We start from the raw sequence: 13,726 nt of genomic DNA, 5'->3' as shown, positions 1-13,726 counted from the left end.
GGACCTTCCCGCCTGTAGGCCCCACTGCCTTGAGCGCCCGGCCGGATGTCCAAGTTTCCCAGTACATACATGGATATGCCACACTGTGGATTCTCTGGTGTATAGTTTGACTGGCAGCACATAAAAATTATTTAACAGTACATACATGGATCTGCAACACTGTGTATTCTCAAGTTTGTATTCTCAACTCAGCTATGCATTTTTATTTCAGCATCTACTACAGCCTTATTCTAGACGCAGGAGGAAGGCTCCATACAGGCGTCCGTAGAGACGACTGTAGAGCGCCCGTATTGGCGTCCATAGAGGCGTCCGTAGAGACATCCGTATAGGCGTCCGTAGAGTCGTCCATGTCTCCGCTGGACCCCGGAGCCTCAGGACGCCTGTCAGATGCCTAGCGAACGCCCATCTCTCCGGGGTCCGTAGAGGCGTCCATGTCTGGAGCCTCAGAGACGTGCAGTTTAACCCTAGCCTGGCGCGGCTCCCATCTAACGCCAGGGACAGGGTAGGCGGTAAATATTCAGGTTAAAGATGCGGTAAATAAGCTAGTTAAAAAGGGCAATAATTTGGGCGCACGTTACTGTATCGGAGGGAATAGCTAATCCGATCATTAACATATCATATACATGCGGGGGGCGGAAACGGATACGCATCCTTTTCGGCAAGCTGTAAGGACGCGTAAAAGCCGATACTGAATCGCGGGTACGCCTTACGCGTCCAAAACGTGCGTCCAAAGCGGGTTAAAAACCGGGTAACCACGGCCGCGCTTTACTGTATCAGCCCGTTAGACAGGAACTAAAAACTGAGCTCCTTCCTTTTTAGGAGCTAAATCAAAAACCACAACTACATCTCTCTCAACCCCTCGTTATTAATAAGGTCCACCCACTCAGGCTGCCTAGAGGACAAGCTGAAAGTGGTATTCCTTGTAGATGATTTGTGGGTGACTGGGGCATCTAGTGACCAACCCTTACGGGTGCCTCACATGCAGGGGCTGACTTCGAGCATCAGTCAGAGAAAAGATGCTGTGTGATCTGCCTGAACCACAATCACAGGTAAAATACTCCATTTCACCATGTCGGTTCTTTACCTGCTGATTATACAGAGATGATTTAAGATGCTCTAAGTGCTCTATTCCTCCATAACTTCTGCAGGAAGCTACTCAGTCATGCTAATCGCAGTGGCAAGATCTCCCATGTTGCGCCTGTCACATCTCCTGGCCGGCAGTCATATGTATGGTATTAATTACTTCTATTGCCATGTAATTAAAACATAGCATGAAAATACCATATATAAACTTGATAAATATAGTATTAAGTTAGGGTGCCTACGTGAATCTTGCTATCAAGGATTTTAGGATTGCTTTCCATGACCATAAATGGGTTACTTCAAACCTAATGTCACCAAACTTGCAGTTTTGATTAGAGTCTTGTCTTTGCTGGAGTCTGTTGCCCACCTTCCCCTTTCCCCAAGGTTACTGTTTTGAAAGGAATTTTTTCAGTCTGGGATATGATACTACAAAGTTTCCAGAGCATGACATTTGACTTGTCTTGTTCTTTGAAATACCATCCCAGTGCATTGTGGAATTTGTAGTCCTGATTCTTCAATTTACAATTAACACTACAAATCCCACAATGCACTGGGGGGCAAGAGGATGGTAAAGAGCCAAAATGTCTTCCTCTATGCACACCAGTCATCAGGGAAATATTTTTACGGACGTCCAAGGGCTACATGCAGTAGGTAGTGAAGGCATCCAATTGACTAATCATGATTTATAAGAATACTCAGGAATATAGCATCTCTCTCATTCTGAGTCACTAATAAAATAAAGTATATATGACTTTCAGCAATTAGAATAGAAGCCCAATTCTGAAATCTATAAGGGTGAGTCCATGAAGTGAATGTCATGGTTATGTAATGCCTGTTGGAACTGGACCCTTGCTACTCAGAGGAAGTTGGTGCCACCTAGTGGTCAAGCTCACTAGCTCCACCCCATCAATTGGCAGAGATGCTCTGTGGCAGAATAGACAGGAACTTCTCCTATACCAGCCCTGTTCCCCACAGGTTGAGCTCTTGGATTCCAGAGGCCAGCAGGACTTAGGTAGGTCTCTAGGACAATCCAATAACATATGTCCGCTTGAGCATGAGTCGAGGCAATTAGTGGTCAGCGGAGATTGTAGGACGGGCCAGAGCTCAGGGCAGGCAGAGCTAGCTCTGCCACCATTTGATAGGCTGGGTAAGTGTGCAAGAGCTGCGATTCATGACAGGTTAGGAGGATGATTGTCTTCCTAGGATGGCATCAACCTCCCACTTTTTGTGTTAAACACCATGCAACAAACTACCATGAGTAGCACTGCACTTCTCACCAAGTGACAGCAGACTCCATATGCAACTAATAATTTATTCCCACAATAACATCTGGGTCAATACATTTCTAGTATTTATGAGACATACAGTTTTATCCCTAGATGAAATATTCTCCTAGGACAAACAGGATGGTAGTCCTCACACATGGGTGACATCATCAGATGGAGCCCAGCATGGAAAACTTATGTCAGAGTTTCTAGAAACTTTGACTGACACACTGAGAATGCCCAGCATGCCACTATCCAGGTGTCCCTCTTCAATCTCTCATTTTCCGCGAAGCTAGTGCCTCACGATTGTGAGCTCACACTTCTTTTGTGGAAAACGTTTGTTTCCAACCCGAGTCCTGTCAGGTCCCTCTGCGCTTTTGGGATACTTTTTGGGTGCCGTGGTAAGTGCTTCATTGTTCGCAGTCGATTGCCGAAGGTGCTGCTCTCCGGTAGCCGCTGGGTTTCAACCACACGCCGCTCTCTCTCCCATGGCGTCATCTGGTTTCCACCATTGCCCCCAGTGTCCCCGGATTATATCCATTACAGACCCCCATGAGGTCTGCATTTTGTGCCTGGGGGCTTTGCATGATATCTGGGATTGCGATTTTTGCACCCAAATGTCTCTTAAGGGCCGTTGTACATGCCATGACAAAATGATAAATTGTTCGGCAGCAAAATGTCTGAGCTGTCGATTTCAGCATTGGGGGCATTGACACACAACGGGCGGGAGATCTTAGCGATCCCAGCTCCTTTGGTATCACCACCGCTGTCAGGTTCCTGGGTGGAGCTAGGCACGGAGGATCATCCAATGTCTTCTCATTCCAGGTCTGGCTCTTCCTCATCCACCTTGGCGCCAGGGAAAGACCTGGACCGAGCATCAGGAGAAATCAAGAAACATCACCATTGATCACCATCGTCGCATGGTTCCAAACTCAGGAAGGCAACGACACCGACTGAGCTGACCCCAAAATGGCGCAGGCTGAGGAAGCATATCCTTCCATCGAACCCGAGGGACAAAGGCAATCCCCACTGGTTCAGGTGGTGGGCACCAATCCCCCTTGAGGATCCGGGGGAGATCTGGTTTTGCTGTCTCCTCCTCAAGCTGTTCTATCCTCATCAGCATTCGAGGAAGAGTTGGAGTCGACTGGGCTCTGCAGGACATCGAGCCCAAGGTCCCGCTGGTGCCACCATTGCCACTGGAGCCTGCTCCATCTGGAGCAGCTGGATTTGCTGCTCAGTGTTTTGCCCACACAGCCTCTCCCGAAGCCTCGGGCATCCTCACTGACACAGGGTGTTGTGAGGCCCAATCGCGCTCACCCGCGGCCGGACCTCCCTACCTCCTCCACGCGGGCAGCTCGAGTTCCCCCTCGCGGTGGGCTGCAGCGCACGGGCCGCGGCGTGACAGCATCAGGACTGCGGGGAGCAGCGTCAGGGAAGCCGCGGCTGGCCCCGCCTCTTAAAGGGGCCATGACGCGGAATCGAGGCCGGTCCTGGAAGATGACGTCATCTGCGAGGGAGATTTAAACTCCCTCAGTGAAGGTCAGGACGCCTTCGCAACAGGTTCCTGTGGTTTGGCTGTTTTCTCTGCTTTCCCTTGATTCCTGGTTTGACCTTTGGATTGTTTTGGACTTCATTGCTTGCCGCCTACCTCGACCCCTGCTTGGAATTTGGACTTTGCTGTTTTCCGCCTGCCTTGACCCTTGCCTGGAATCTGGACCGTGTTGCCTGCCACCTGCCTTGACCCTTGCCTGGTATCTGGACCGTGTTACTTGCTGCCTGCCTCGATCTTCGTCTGGAACTCGGACTGTGCCGCTTCCGCCTGCCCTGTTCCTGGACTGGAACCCGGACTGCGTATCGGCCGCCTTTCTGAGGACACGGTGACGTGGCCGTGTTGCGGAACTTCCACCTTCCGGAGACGAGTTCACCTGGGTACTGCAGGTGGGTGTCATCCCTCGTCCCGGGTCAAGGGTCCACTACCATAACACAGGGGGCATCAGTGTGGCCTCCATCGGAGACTATCCCAGTGATTGACTCCTCTGATGAGGGGGGCTGTTGGAATCGTTGGCGCTACCCTTGCAGGCAACACCTTGGTCGGCGGTACCCCTCCCGGGTCCTCTGGACTTAGTGCCTTTGGGGCCACTGGTTCCCCTGTGATCCTGATACCTGTGGCACTTCCAGGGCCGGAATACCCTTCAGTTCCATCGGTGCCATCAGTGCCCATGCCTCTGCCCTCGGGGCTACCGAGACCTTTGGAGTCTCAGCACAAGAGTTCATTGGGGTCTCCACCCCTGGTGGCCTCAGGCACACTTTGTGAACAGAACAGCCCCTACAATCCTTGGGAGGATGAGGCGCCCCATCCTCTATGGAAGACTCCAAGGGTTTGCTCTCTGAGCCCTCCCCTCCAGAGGAGAGGTGTAAGTCTCCACCGAAGACTTAACCTTTGCCGGGTTCGTGAGGGCCTTGGCGAAATCAGTGCCTTTTCGGCTCTTGACTGAGAAGGATTCCAGGTATAAGATGCTAGAAGTCTTCCAATTTATGAACGCCCCAAAGGAGGTTGTCACAGTACAGATACATGACATTTTCAAAGATGTGTTCGTCTGGTTGTGGGAGCATCCCATTTTCATCCCTCCAGTAAACTGAGAAAGGATGCAGTCTACTAAGAACAACCCACTACGGGATTTGAATGCTGATAGCTTCCGCACCAGTCAGTAGTAGTGGAATCCACATTAAAGAAGGCAAAGAGGCCACAGACCCAAGCTTCGGCTCCTCCAGGTCGTAATCACAGGGCCCTGGACACTTTAGGAAGGAAAGTCTTCCAGGGGTCCATGCTGGTGGCCCGGATTGCGTGCTTTCAGCTCTATCTGAGCCAAAACTCCAGGAAACTCTGGAAACAAGTTCAAGATTTGGTGGAGCCCCTCCCCCAACAGTTTCAGGAGGACTTCCTGAAAGTGATCCAACAAGGATTGGAATGTGACAAGCATGAGGTCAGGTCAGCGTATGATGTCTTTGAAATGGCAACAAGGGTGGCTGCGGTGGCAGACATAGGAACTCGACTCATGGCCTGGCTTCAGGCTTCGGACCTCCGGCCAGAGGTACAAGAGCATATTGCGGACTTCCCCTGTATGGGGGAAAATCTCTTCGGAGACAAGATCAAGGAGGATGTAGCACAGCTTAAGGATTACCATGAAACCCTCCAACGTCTGTCTGCCACCTCCTTGGACCCTCAGTCTGATGTCAAAAGGCCATCACGGCAAAGCTCAAGGTGCCCCTTTTACTGCCTGAGGAAGTATTATCCTCCAACTAGTAGGGTGAGGCCTCAACTTGCACCAGCTAGATTACCAATGAGGCAGCCGTGCACCCCTCAGCCACCACCAGTCCTGAAGCAGAGCCCTGCTAGGAGGTTTTGACTGGCTGCGAGGGAGCTTGAGCCAGCAATTTGTATCCACGACGAACACAACCCCCCCCCCCCCCCCCCCAGGTTGGAGACTGTCTGCAAAGCTTTGCAGACCGTTGACTTCCAATGGGCCCTCCCAGAATCCCCTCTGTGTTCCTCTTGGAGATTTCTGGCAAACCAGCAGATACTTCAAGTAGAGCTCTCCGCTCTCCTAATGGCCCAAGCGGTTGAGCCTGTCCCGCCAGATCAGCAAAATAGCGGGTTTTACTCGAGGTATTTCCTGATTTCCAAGAAAACAGGGGGCCTTCATCCTATCTTGGACCTGAGGGCTTTGAACAGGTTTCTCGTAAGAGAAAAGTTCAAATTGGTTTCGTCCCTAATCCCTCTCCTGAGGAACGGGGACTGGCTTTACTCCCTTGACCTAAAAGACACCTTTGCTCATATTGCGATCTCTCGCAATCATCGGAAGTACCTCCGTTTCCTGGTGGGAGAGGAGCACTTTCAATATCGGGCACTACCTTTCGGCCTTGCATCCACATCACAAGTCTTCACAAAGTGCCTGGTGGTAATGGGAGCATATGTCAGGATGCAACGAGTGCAGGTCTTCCCCTACCAGGACAATTGGCCCATCAAGAGCGACACCAGACAGGGGCATTACGGTCTCTCCAATCTACCATCCGGATCCTGGAGACCTTGGGATTTCTAATCAACTACTTGAAGTCCCAGCTGGTTCCATCTCGACACCTGGACTTCATTGGGGCCAGGTTCAACACAGTTCATGGCAAGGCTTTTTTGCCCCGGGACTGAGCACTGGACCTGGTGTCTCTAGTGAGGGCAATAACAACAAGAACATAAGAAATTGTCATGCTGGGTCAGACCAAGGGTCCATCAAGTCCAGCATCCTGTTTCCAACAGAGGCCAAACCAGGCCACAAGAACCTGGCAAGTACCCAAACACCAAGAAGATCCCATGCTACTGATGCCAGTAATCGCAGAGGCCATTCCCTAAGTTGGTCTTGCTTGTTCTTCGGGAGCTGCCTGTAGCTATGTATTCACCCATGTGTGAGGACTAACATCCTGCTGTCCTAGGAGAACACCTGTTATAGGTAAGCAACTTTGCTTTCTCCACCCAATGCCAGAAATTGATGAACCCACATAAATCTTACTTTTCGACAGCTGAGCCATGTTTCCAATCCATTCAATCATTTAAATCAATTAACATAAAGACATTTTTTCAAAAAAGTAGACACAAAGTGCACCTTCTCAGGAATGGAGGAATGCAAAGTAAAACCATCTTCCCTAGGTCTGCAAGAAGCAGATTGTGAGCCTTAAGGATTGGACCAAATTGAGGGCCTGATTTACTAAGGTTTTTCTCCCATTCTGTGTCTAAGGGGAAAATGCTGAGTAAATGAGGTCCTACGTTTGTCCCCTGGTAGGCTACTCTTGAAACTTCTTTTCTTTAACCCATGGAGACTTTATATTTCAAAGATGTAAAACTTTATGAAGAATGCTTAGATCTTGCCTGGAGGTTAAGACGCAGACCAGCTTGAGCTTTTGAAGAGGTCCCTTCAATTCTATATCACAGAGATGTAGCTCTGCTGTCTAAGACACCAGCACTAGTTTTCAGATTAAACATTACTGCATGGCTTAACTTTGTTTTCCTACTTTTTGAAAAAAAAAAAGAAGGTAAATAAAATGAAGACCAGCTGTAATTGGGCAAGAGAATTTGCAGAAATTGCTTGTGCAACATTTTAGGGAGACGATATTACAGGAACAGAAATTATGCTGAAAATATTTATTACATGCAAGGTTGTAATGATGAGGTTCACACTGCTACTTTTTCTAAGAGTGTATGCTTATTGAAGTGTGCCCAAATTTCTTGCATATCAAAAAGGAATCCTTAACAAACTTCAATACCTTCAATAAGATCACATTAAGAATTTTAAAAAGCTATTGTACTTGAGCTTCACAAACCCGATAGATCCCAAAGAGAGATGCACATGGTTCCAAAAGCTCGTGTACACCACTACCTCTGGATATTTCAAGTGTCCTTCCAATGGAAGGTGTCACAGTCTCCAAAGAGCCCAGAAGGAAGCTCATGGGTTTTGTCAGACCAGACAACCACTGCTCAAAGAACATGTGATCAGCAAAGAAGAGATGGGAGCATTTCCTTACCAAATTCGCTGGCACAGAGGTGCTCAATGATTAAATCAGAGTTCATCTCATTGTCGCATGGGGGGCACACAGATGATCCTGGCAAGAATGGAAAAAGAAATCAGTCAAAAAAAAAAGGGGGGCAAATCAGACACAAACATCTTTATGTCAGCTGGGAATGAGCAAATTGTTTTGGGTTAAATCAGAATCAATGCCCGAACCGAGGAGGTTCACATAATGACCCCAAATTGTCTTGTTTTCCCTCACTTTGGGTCTCTTTTATCCTGCTGGAAGGCAGCTATTTCTGATTGTCACATCCACTGGAAAGTTTTCAAACGTTCATCAGCCATCAGCAAATACATCACTCTACAAATACATAGAGTGGACTTGTCAATCAGAATTTTCTTTACACAGGAACCAGAACAGGATGGCAGCTAATGCTGACCTGGCCCATCTCATCGGTCCAGTTTCCTTTCCTACAACAGCACCACAGACTCTACTTAATTCCCAACTGCACTCATTTTATCACCGTTATGGATATTCTGCCCTTCTCTTCTGAAAATACCGTTGGTGGGGACGGTGAGGCCAAAAAATTCCCTAGCATCCCCCAGAAGCCAGCACTGTGGAAATGGCATGGATGCTAAGACATCACCACTGCCTTCTGGGTGAAAACTACTGCAACCCAATCTCTGCATGAATTTCTCGCTTCTTTTTTGTACGTTTTCCAAGAGGATCTTGCTATAACACAGTTCAGAGCACATATCACCTCTTGTTTTACATGTCAAACTCAATTTCTTTTCAGACTTGAAAAAAAAAGAAAGAAAGCTTCACAATTTAATTTAAACTAAAATATCTCTCCCCGAGGCCTTAATAATATCCGGTTTGTGCTGACTGCAGTATGATTTCTTTGGCATGAACTGTATTCCTCAGACTTGTCAGTTAAGAGAGATTCTCTCTACCCTTTCAAGCCCCTTTTTATATGGGGGAGCATCACACCTTCTTCCAAGCATTTCCAGGGGGTTTAGGAACAGGGGGTATTTCTGCTTCAAAGACAACATACACAGAACGAACAAGGGAAAATGCCACAGTTAAAGCCACAGTACTAAGAGTGAGCACAGAAAAAACAGTTTAGTTTATTCAGTGGGGTAGTAGTTTTGGCTGAATTTTGTTGTGTTTGGGTGAGAGGGGTTTGTTTTGTTTTTTTCTTACTTCGGGGAAACAGCATGCACTATTTGCAAGAGCACTCATTATTCAGAAATAGTGTGCGCTGCTTCCTGAAACAAATACCCTGAAAATGTTCAGGTTGTTCAGCACCACCAAAAGATTCAATTTTGTTTAAAACAAACCAAGCCAGAAAAGCTCCTTTCCAATTTGGATTTCTTATTTGTTTTAAAGGAATGCACATCTCTAATTCTAACTCCATTCTTCAAAAGCGACTGTGTTTCATCACCACTCTATAGCTTCCTCCTAGAATCTTATACCTAGGTCTCTATGCCCCAAATACATTTGCTGCTTTTTTTTTTTTTTTTTTTTTTTTTTAATTCTTTAGGTTTTTGCTAGCAATAAAAGCTTGACATCTTTCATTACGGTTACAGAGAAACAGAAAAACGTGATGGCAGAAAAGAGACCATCCAGCCTATCTAATCTGCCTAGCCAAACCAGCTACTCAGTTTTACAATCACTACACTCCCTCAGAGATCCTCTCTATTTATCCCCTGCTTTCTTTAATTCAGATCCTGTCCTTGTCTCCATCACCTCCACAGGGAGCCTGCTCCATGCATCCACCACTCTCTAAACAAATATTTCCTTACATGATTCCTGAGTTTACCTCCTTTCACCCTGTGTTTATTTATTTATTTTTTTTTGTTTCCTTCCCCTTGTCTACCTTTTCAGTTGTTCACAATGGTGGCAAAGGCTGAGAAGGAGGCGTGTCGGACACCAAATGGCTTTACTTCAGTTGTTGTGAGACCATTTGGCATCGGACCTGATGTGACGTAGACAGGAGATGGATGTATCCTGGGGGGGGGGGCGGTTGTGTTTTTTTGACTTAACACAGATTTGATAAGTCGAAACTCATAGAAGTCCAGTTTCATAGATTTAATATTCTGTACAGCTTGGTTTAAGAATCCAGAATGTGTTTTAATCGTGCGCTTTACAGGGCTAGTGGAACCACTAGGCAACCACTTAGAGCATCACAGGTTTGGGGGCAGCCACCTACTGCTTCCATCGGCCCAGCTCAGATTTCTTCAGGACTCCTGACTATTCCTGTTGGCAGGATCATGGCAGTTGGGCCTCCTTTTTCCTGCCCACGCAGGCCCACTAAATACCACTTTCTTTTCCAGGCCACATGATGAGTGGGAAGAAGGTGACCCAACAGCTGCATCGGGAAGGAGCAGGAGGCATTGGCATTGGCCCCCATGTGGCCAGAAGCAAGAAGCAGGCTTCAGGAGGAAGAGAGGGAGGAGCTTCAGGAGGAAGAGAGGGAGGAGCTTCAGCAGGCACTTGGCTGAAGGAGAGTGAGTAGTGTTAGCCAGGCCCCTACCAACGGCAAAGAGGTCAGGCTCCCAACGAAGGGGTCAAGGAAGAGAAGGAAACAGAGTATGTGTGTGTGTGAGAAAGAGAGCGCATGTGTGAGAAAACATATTTATGTATGTGAAAGAGAAAGAGCATGTGTGTTTGTGAGAGAGCAAGCATGGGTGTGTGCGTGTCTGTGAGCAAGTATGTGAGAGCATGTGAGAAAGAGAACATGAATGACAGCACGCGCACGCGTGTGTGTGTGTGTGTGTTGCGAGAGAGTGGAGAAAGTTTGTGTGTGCCCTCAGCTCAAACCACTGACACATGACAAGCTCAGTGTTTCTGGAAATCAAAGGTTTCCAGGTATGGAAAGTGGGAATACTTTTATCCTTAATATCCTTATTGGGTATTATTTGATGTGTCTGCTATTTTTAAATATTTTATTGGTGTTTGGGAAATTTGGGAAATTTTTAAAAATTTGGCTATGAAGCTTTAATTATTGGTTGTTATGCTATTCATTAGCTGTTTGAAATATTTTTTCCTGATTTTATTGTTTGATATATTATGAGGAATGAAGGTGATTCTGCTTTTCCATTGTTGCACTGCATATAGAGGGGCCAATGTACTAAAACCTGCACTAAAATTGGCATTAAATATTAGCGTGGATTTTTCTTAGCGTGGGCGGTAAAACACAGAGTACCCATGGGATGCAGTAAACTAAGTGTCAGGCACTTAATTTTAATTTATTCACTCCACTTGCTGCTGAATGGTCTCTTGAAAGGGGATTGGTTCTTTTCACTGCCATGTACCAATGAAAATGACCAATCAGGAACAGCCCTGCCAGGAGGAGGTTCTCTGGCAGGGGTTCCCAGTGGGAAGGGAGGGAGGGGTTTCACAGGCTAGACAGTTTTGCCAACCTCGCTTATTTCCCACGCGTTTGGGCTTTTTTTTTTAGCGATTCGCTTTCTTTTTTTTCAATTCGCAGGTTACTTATTATAGGGTGTTTTTTTCTGTCAATCACGTTTTTTTGGGCTTGGTAAGTGGGCCTTGTACTCAGCTGTCCCTGTCATTGGCTGCTGCTGTTGATGAGGCCTGGCAAGCAAAGGCATCTGGTGACCCAGGAAGATTTTATGCAGCACAGCAGGCTTGAACCCTGAAAGGAGTGAAGCACCTAACTGGCAACAATCAAAAGGAAGAGGTTCCTGGAGAGGGAGGAATGAGAGTGCTGGGAGGGGGAATGAGTTTGAGGAAGCCAGAAATGTGCTTGGAGGGGGTGGGGAGGGGGATTAAGTGTATGGGGGCTAGGCATGTGCTGGGGGGGGGGGGATGAGTGTGTGAGGGCCAGATGTGCTGGGGGGGGGGGGAATGAGTGTGAGGGGGGCCAGGCATGTTCTTGGGGGGGGGGGGGGAGGAAATGTGAGGGGGCCACACATGTGCTTGGAGGGGGGGAGAATGAGTGTGAGGGGGCCAGGCATGTGCTTGGAGGGGGGGAGAATGAGTGTGAGGGGGCCAGACACGTGCTTGGAGGGGGGGAGAATGAGTGTGAGGGGGCCAGGCATGTGCTTGGAGGGGGGGGAATGAGTGTGAGGGAGCCAGGCATGTGCTTGGGGGGGGGGAGGAATGATGTGAGGGAGCCAGCATGTGATTGGAGGGGGGGAATGAGTGTGTGGGGGCCAGGCATGTGATTGGAGGGGGGGGGGAATGAGTGTGAGGGAGCCAGGCATGTGCTTGGGGGGGGGGGGGAGAGGAGAATGAGTGTGAGGGGGCCAGAGATGTGCTTGGAGGGGGGGGAAATGAGTGTGTGGGAGCCAGGCATGTGATTGGAGGGGGGGAATGAGTGTGTGTGGGGGCCAGGCATGTGATTGGAGGGGGGGAATGAGTGTGTGTGGGGGCCAGGCATGTGATTGGAGGGGGGGGGAATGAGTGTGAGGGGGCCAGACATGTGCTTGGACAGGGTGGGGGAATGAGTGTGAGGGAGCCAGGCATGTGCTTGGGGGGGGGGGGGAATGAGTGTGAGGGGGCCAGGCATGTGCTTGGAGGGGGGGAGAATGAGTGTGAGGGGGCCAGGCATGTGCTTGGAGGGGGGGGGGAATGAGTGTGAGGGGGCCAGGCATGTGCTTGGAGGGGGGGAGAATGAGTGTGAGGGGGCCAGGCATGTGCTTGGGGGGGGGGGGGGGGGGGAATGAGTGTGAGGGAGCCAGAGATGTGCTTGGAGGGGGGGGAATGAGTGTGTGGGGGCCAGGCATGTGATTGGAGGGGGGGAATGATTTATGGGGGCCAGATGTGTGCTTTGGGGGAGGGAATGAGTGTGAGGGGGCCAAACGTGCTTGGAGGGGGAATGAGTGTGTGGGAGCCGTTGTGGTTTTTTTTAATTTTTCACTTTGAAGCAGCCTCAGAGTTCAGTGGCTGAGACTGGAGTGGTGGTGCACCAGTCAACCATACAACTGGCCTGCATGGGAGGGTGGCTAGAGAGAAGCCATTACTGAATAATGAATTGTGAGTTTGAAAATTTACTTTTAGCGCATACCTTCTGGAACAATCTGTGTAATGTATCCACAAAACTCTTATGGACATTTTAGGGGGTTCAATACTATTGCAAGGCACTGTGTTTCCTCCATTACACTCACAAAAGTATTTAAGTGTTTTCTGTGTATAAATACCTTCTAATAAAAGTAGTTTTAATCTCATGTGTTTTGGGCTTGTTTTTTCGGCAAATAGCGCTTGTTCTTTCATGAAACCCTGGCAACCCTGAGGCTGGGAAAGCAGCGGTCGGGGCATGGGGGTTGGGCAGCAGAAAGTCGGCATGGGCCTTTTATTTTTTGGACCTCAGGGAAGAAGACAGGACCCACTGGACAACGAGCATTTTAAGGTTAGTGTGAAAAAGAGAGGATCCCCGGACCGAGGAGGGGGTTCAGCAGCCTGGGGGAGGGAGGAGATCTTGTCAGGCTAGCCGCAGGAAGTCTAACACCTGCCTTTGAGCAGGCGCTAAATTTCCCATGGCAGTAGAAGATGCGCCAGGCAGCTTCCCCACTACCTTGCATTGCAGGGTAAGAACTAATTAAGCTATTACCCTGCAGTCTGCCTGCATCCGCGCTAAGCTTGCTGTGGATTTTTTAGTGCTGGTTTTTTCAGTGCTAAAGCCCTTTTTACATACCAGGGCAAAGTTAGCACTAAACACCCCCCCCCCCCCCCCCAAGTTAAAATGTGAGTAAAAATCTGCAGGAGGCTTTAGTGCTGCTTATTACATCGGCTCCAGAGTCTGGCTTGTTGTGGTTTCCAGTTCAGTTTTTGTCTGCACATTTCTATTTATACTTTAT

The 13,726-nt window shown here is 48.5% G+C and overlaps 1 protein-coding gene across 1 annotated transcript in view; it reads right to left on the bottom strand.

Annotated features, from left to right (window-relative positions):
• The window catches only part of SFRP1 (secreted frizzled related protein 1), a 189,122-nt gene that overhangs the window by 155,974 nt on the left and 19,422 nt on the right, over positions 1-13,726 (bottom strand). The window contains exon 2 of the mRNA XM_029604133.1: positions 7,917-7,994. Coding sequence (XP_029459993.1) covers positions 7,917-7,994 — 78 coding nt within the window. The remainder of the gene's footprint in view (positions 1-7,916; positions 7,995-13,726) is intronic.

Source organism: Rhinatrema bivittatum, chromosome 5, assembly GCF_901001135.1.
Source record: "Rhinatrema bivittatum chromosome 5, aRhiBiv1.1, whole genome shotgun sequence".
Taxonomy (NCBI): domain Eukaryota; kingdom Metazoa; phylum Chordata; class Amphibia; order Gymnophiona; family Rhinatrematidae; genus Rhinatrema; species Rhinatrema bivittatum.
Note: the sequence above shows the minus strand (reverse complement) of the source record. Positions and strands in the feature narration are given on the sequence as shown.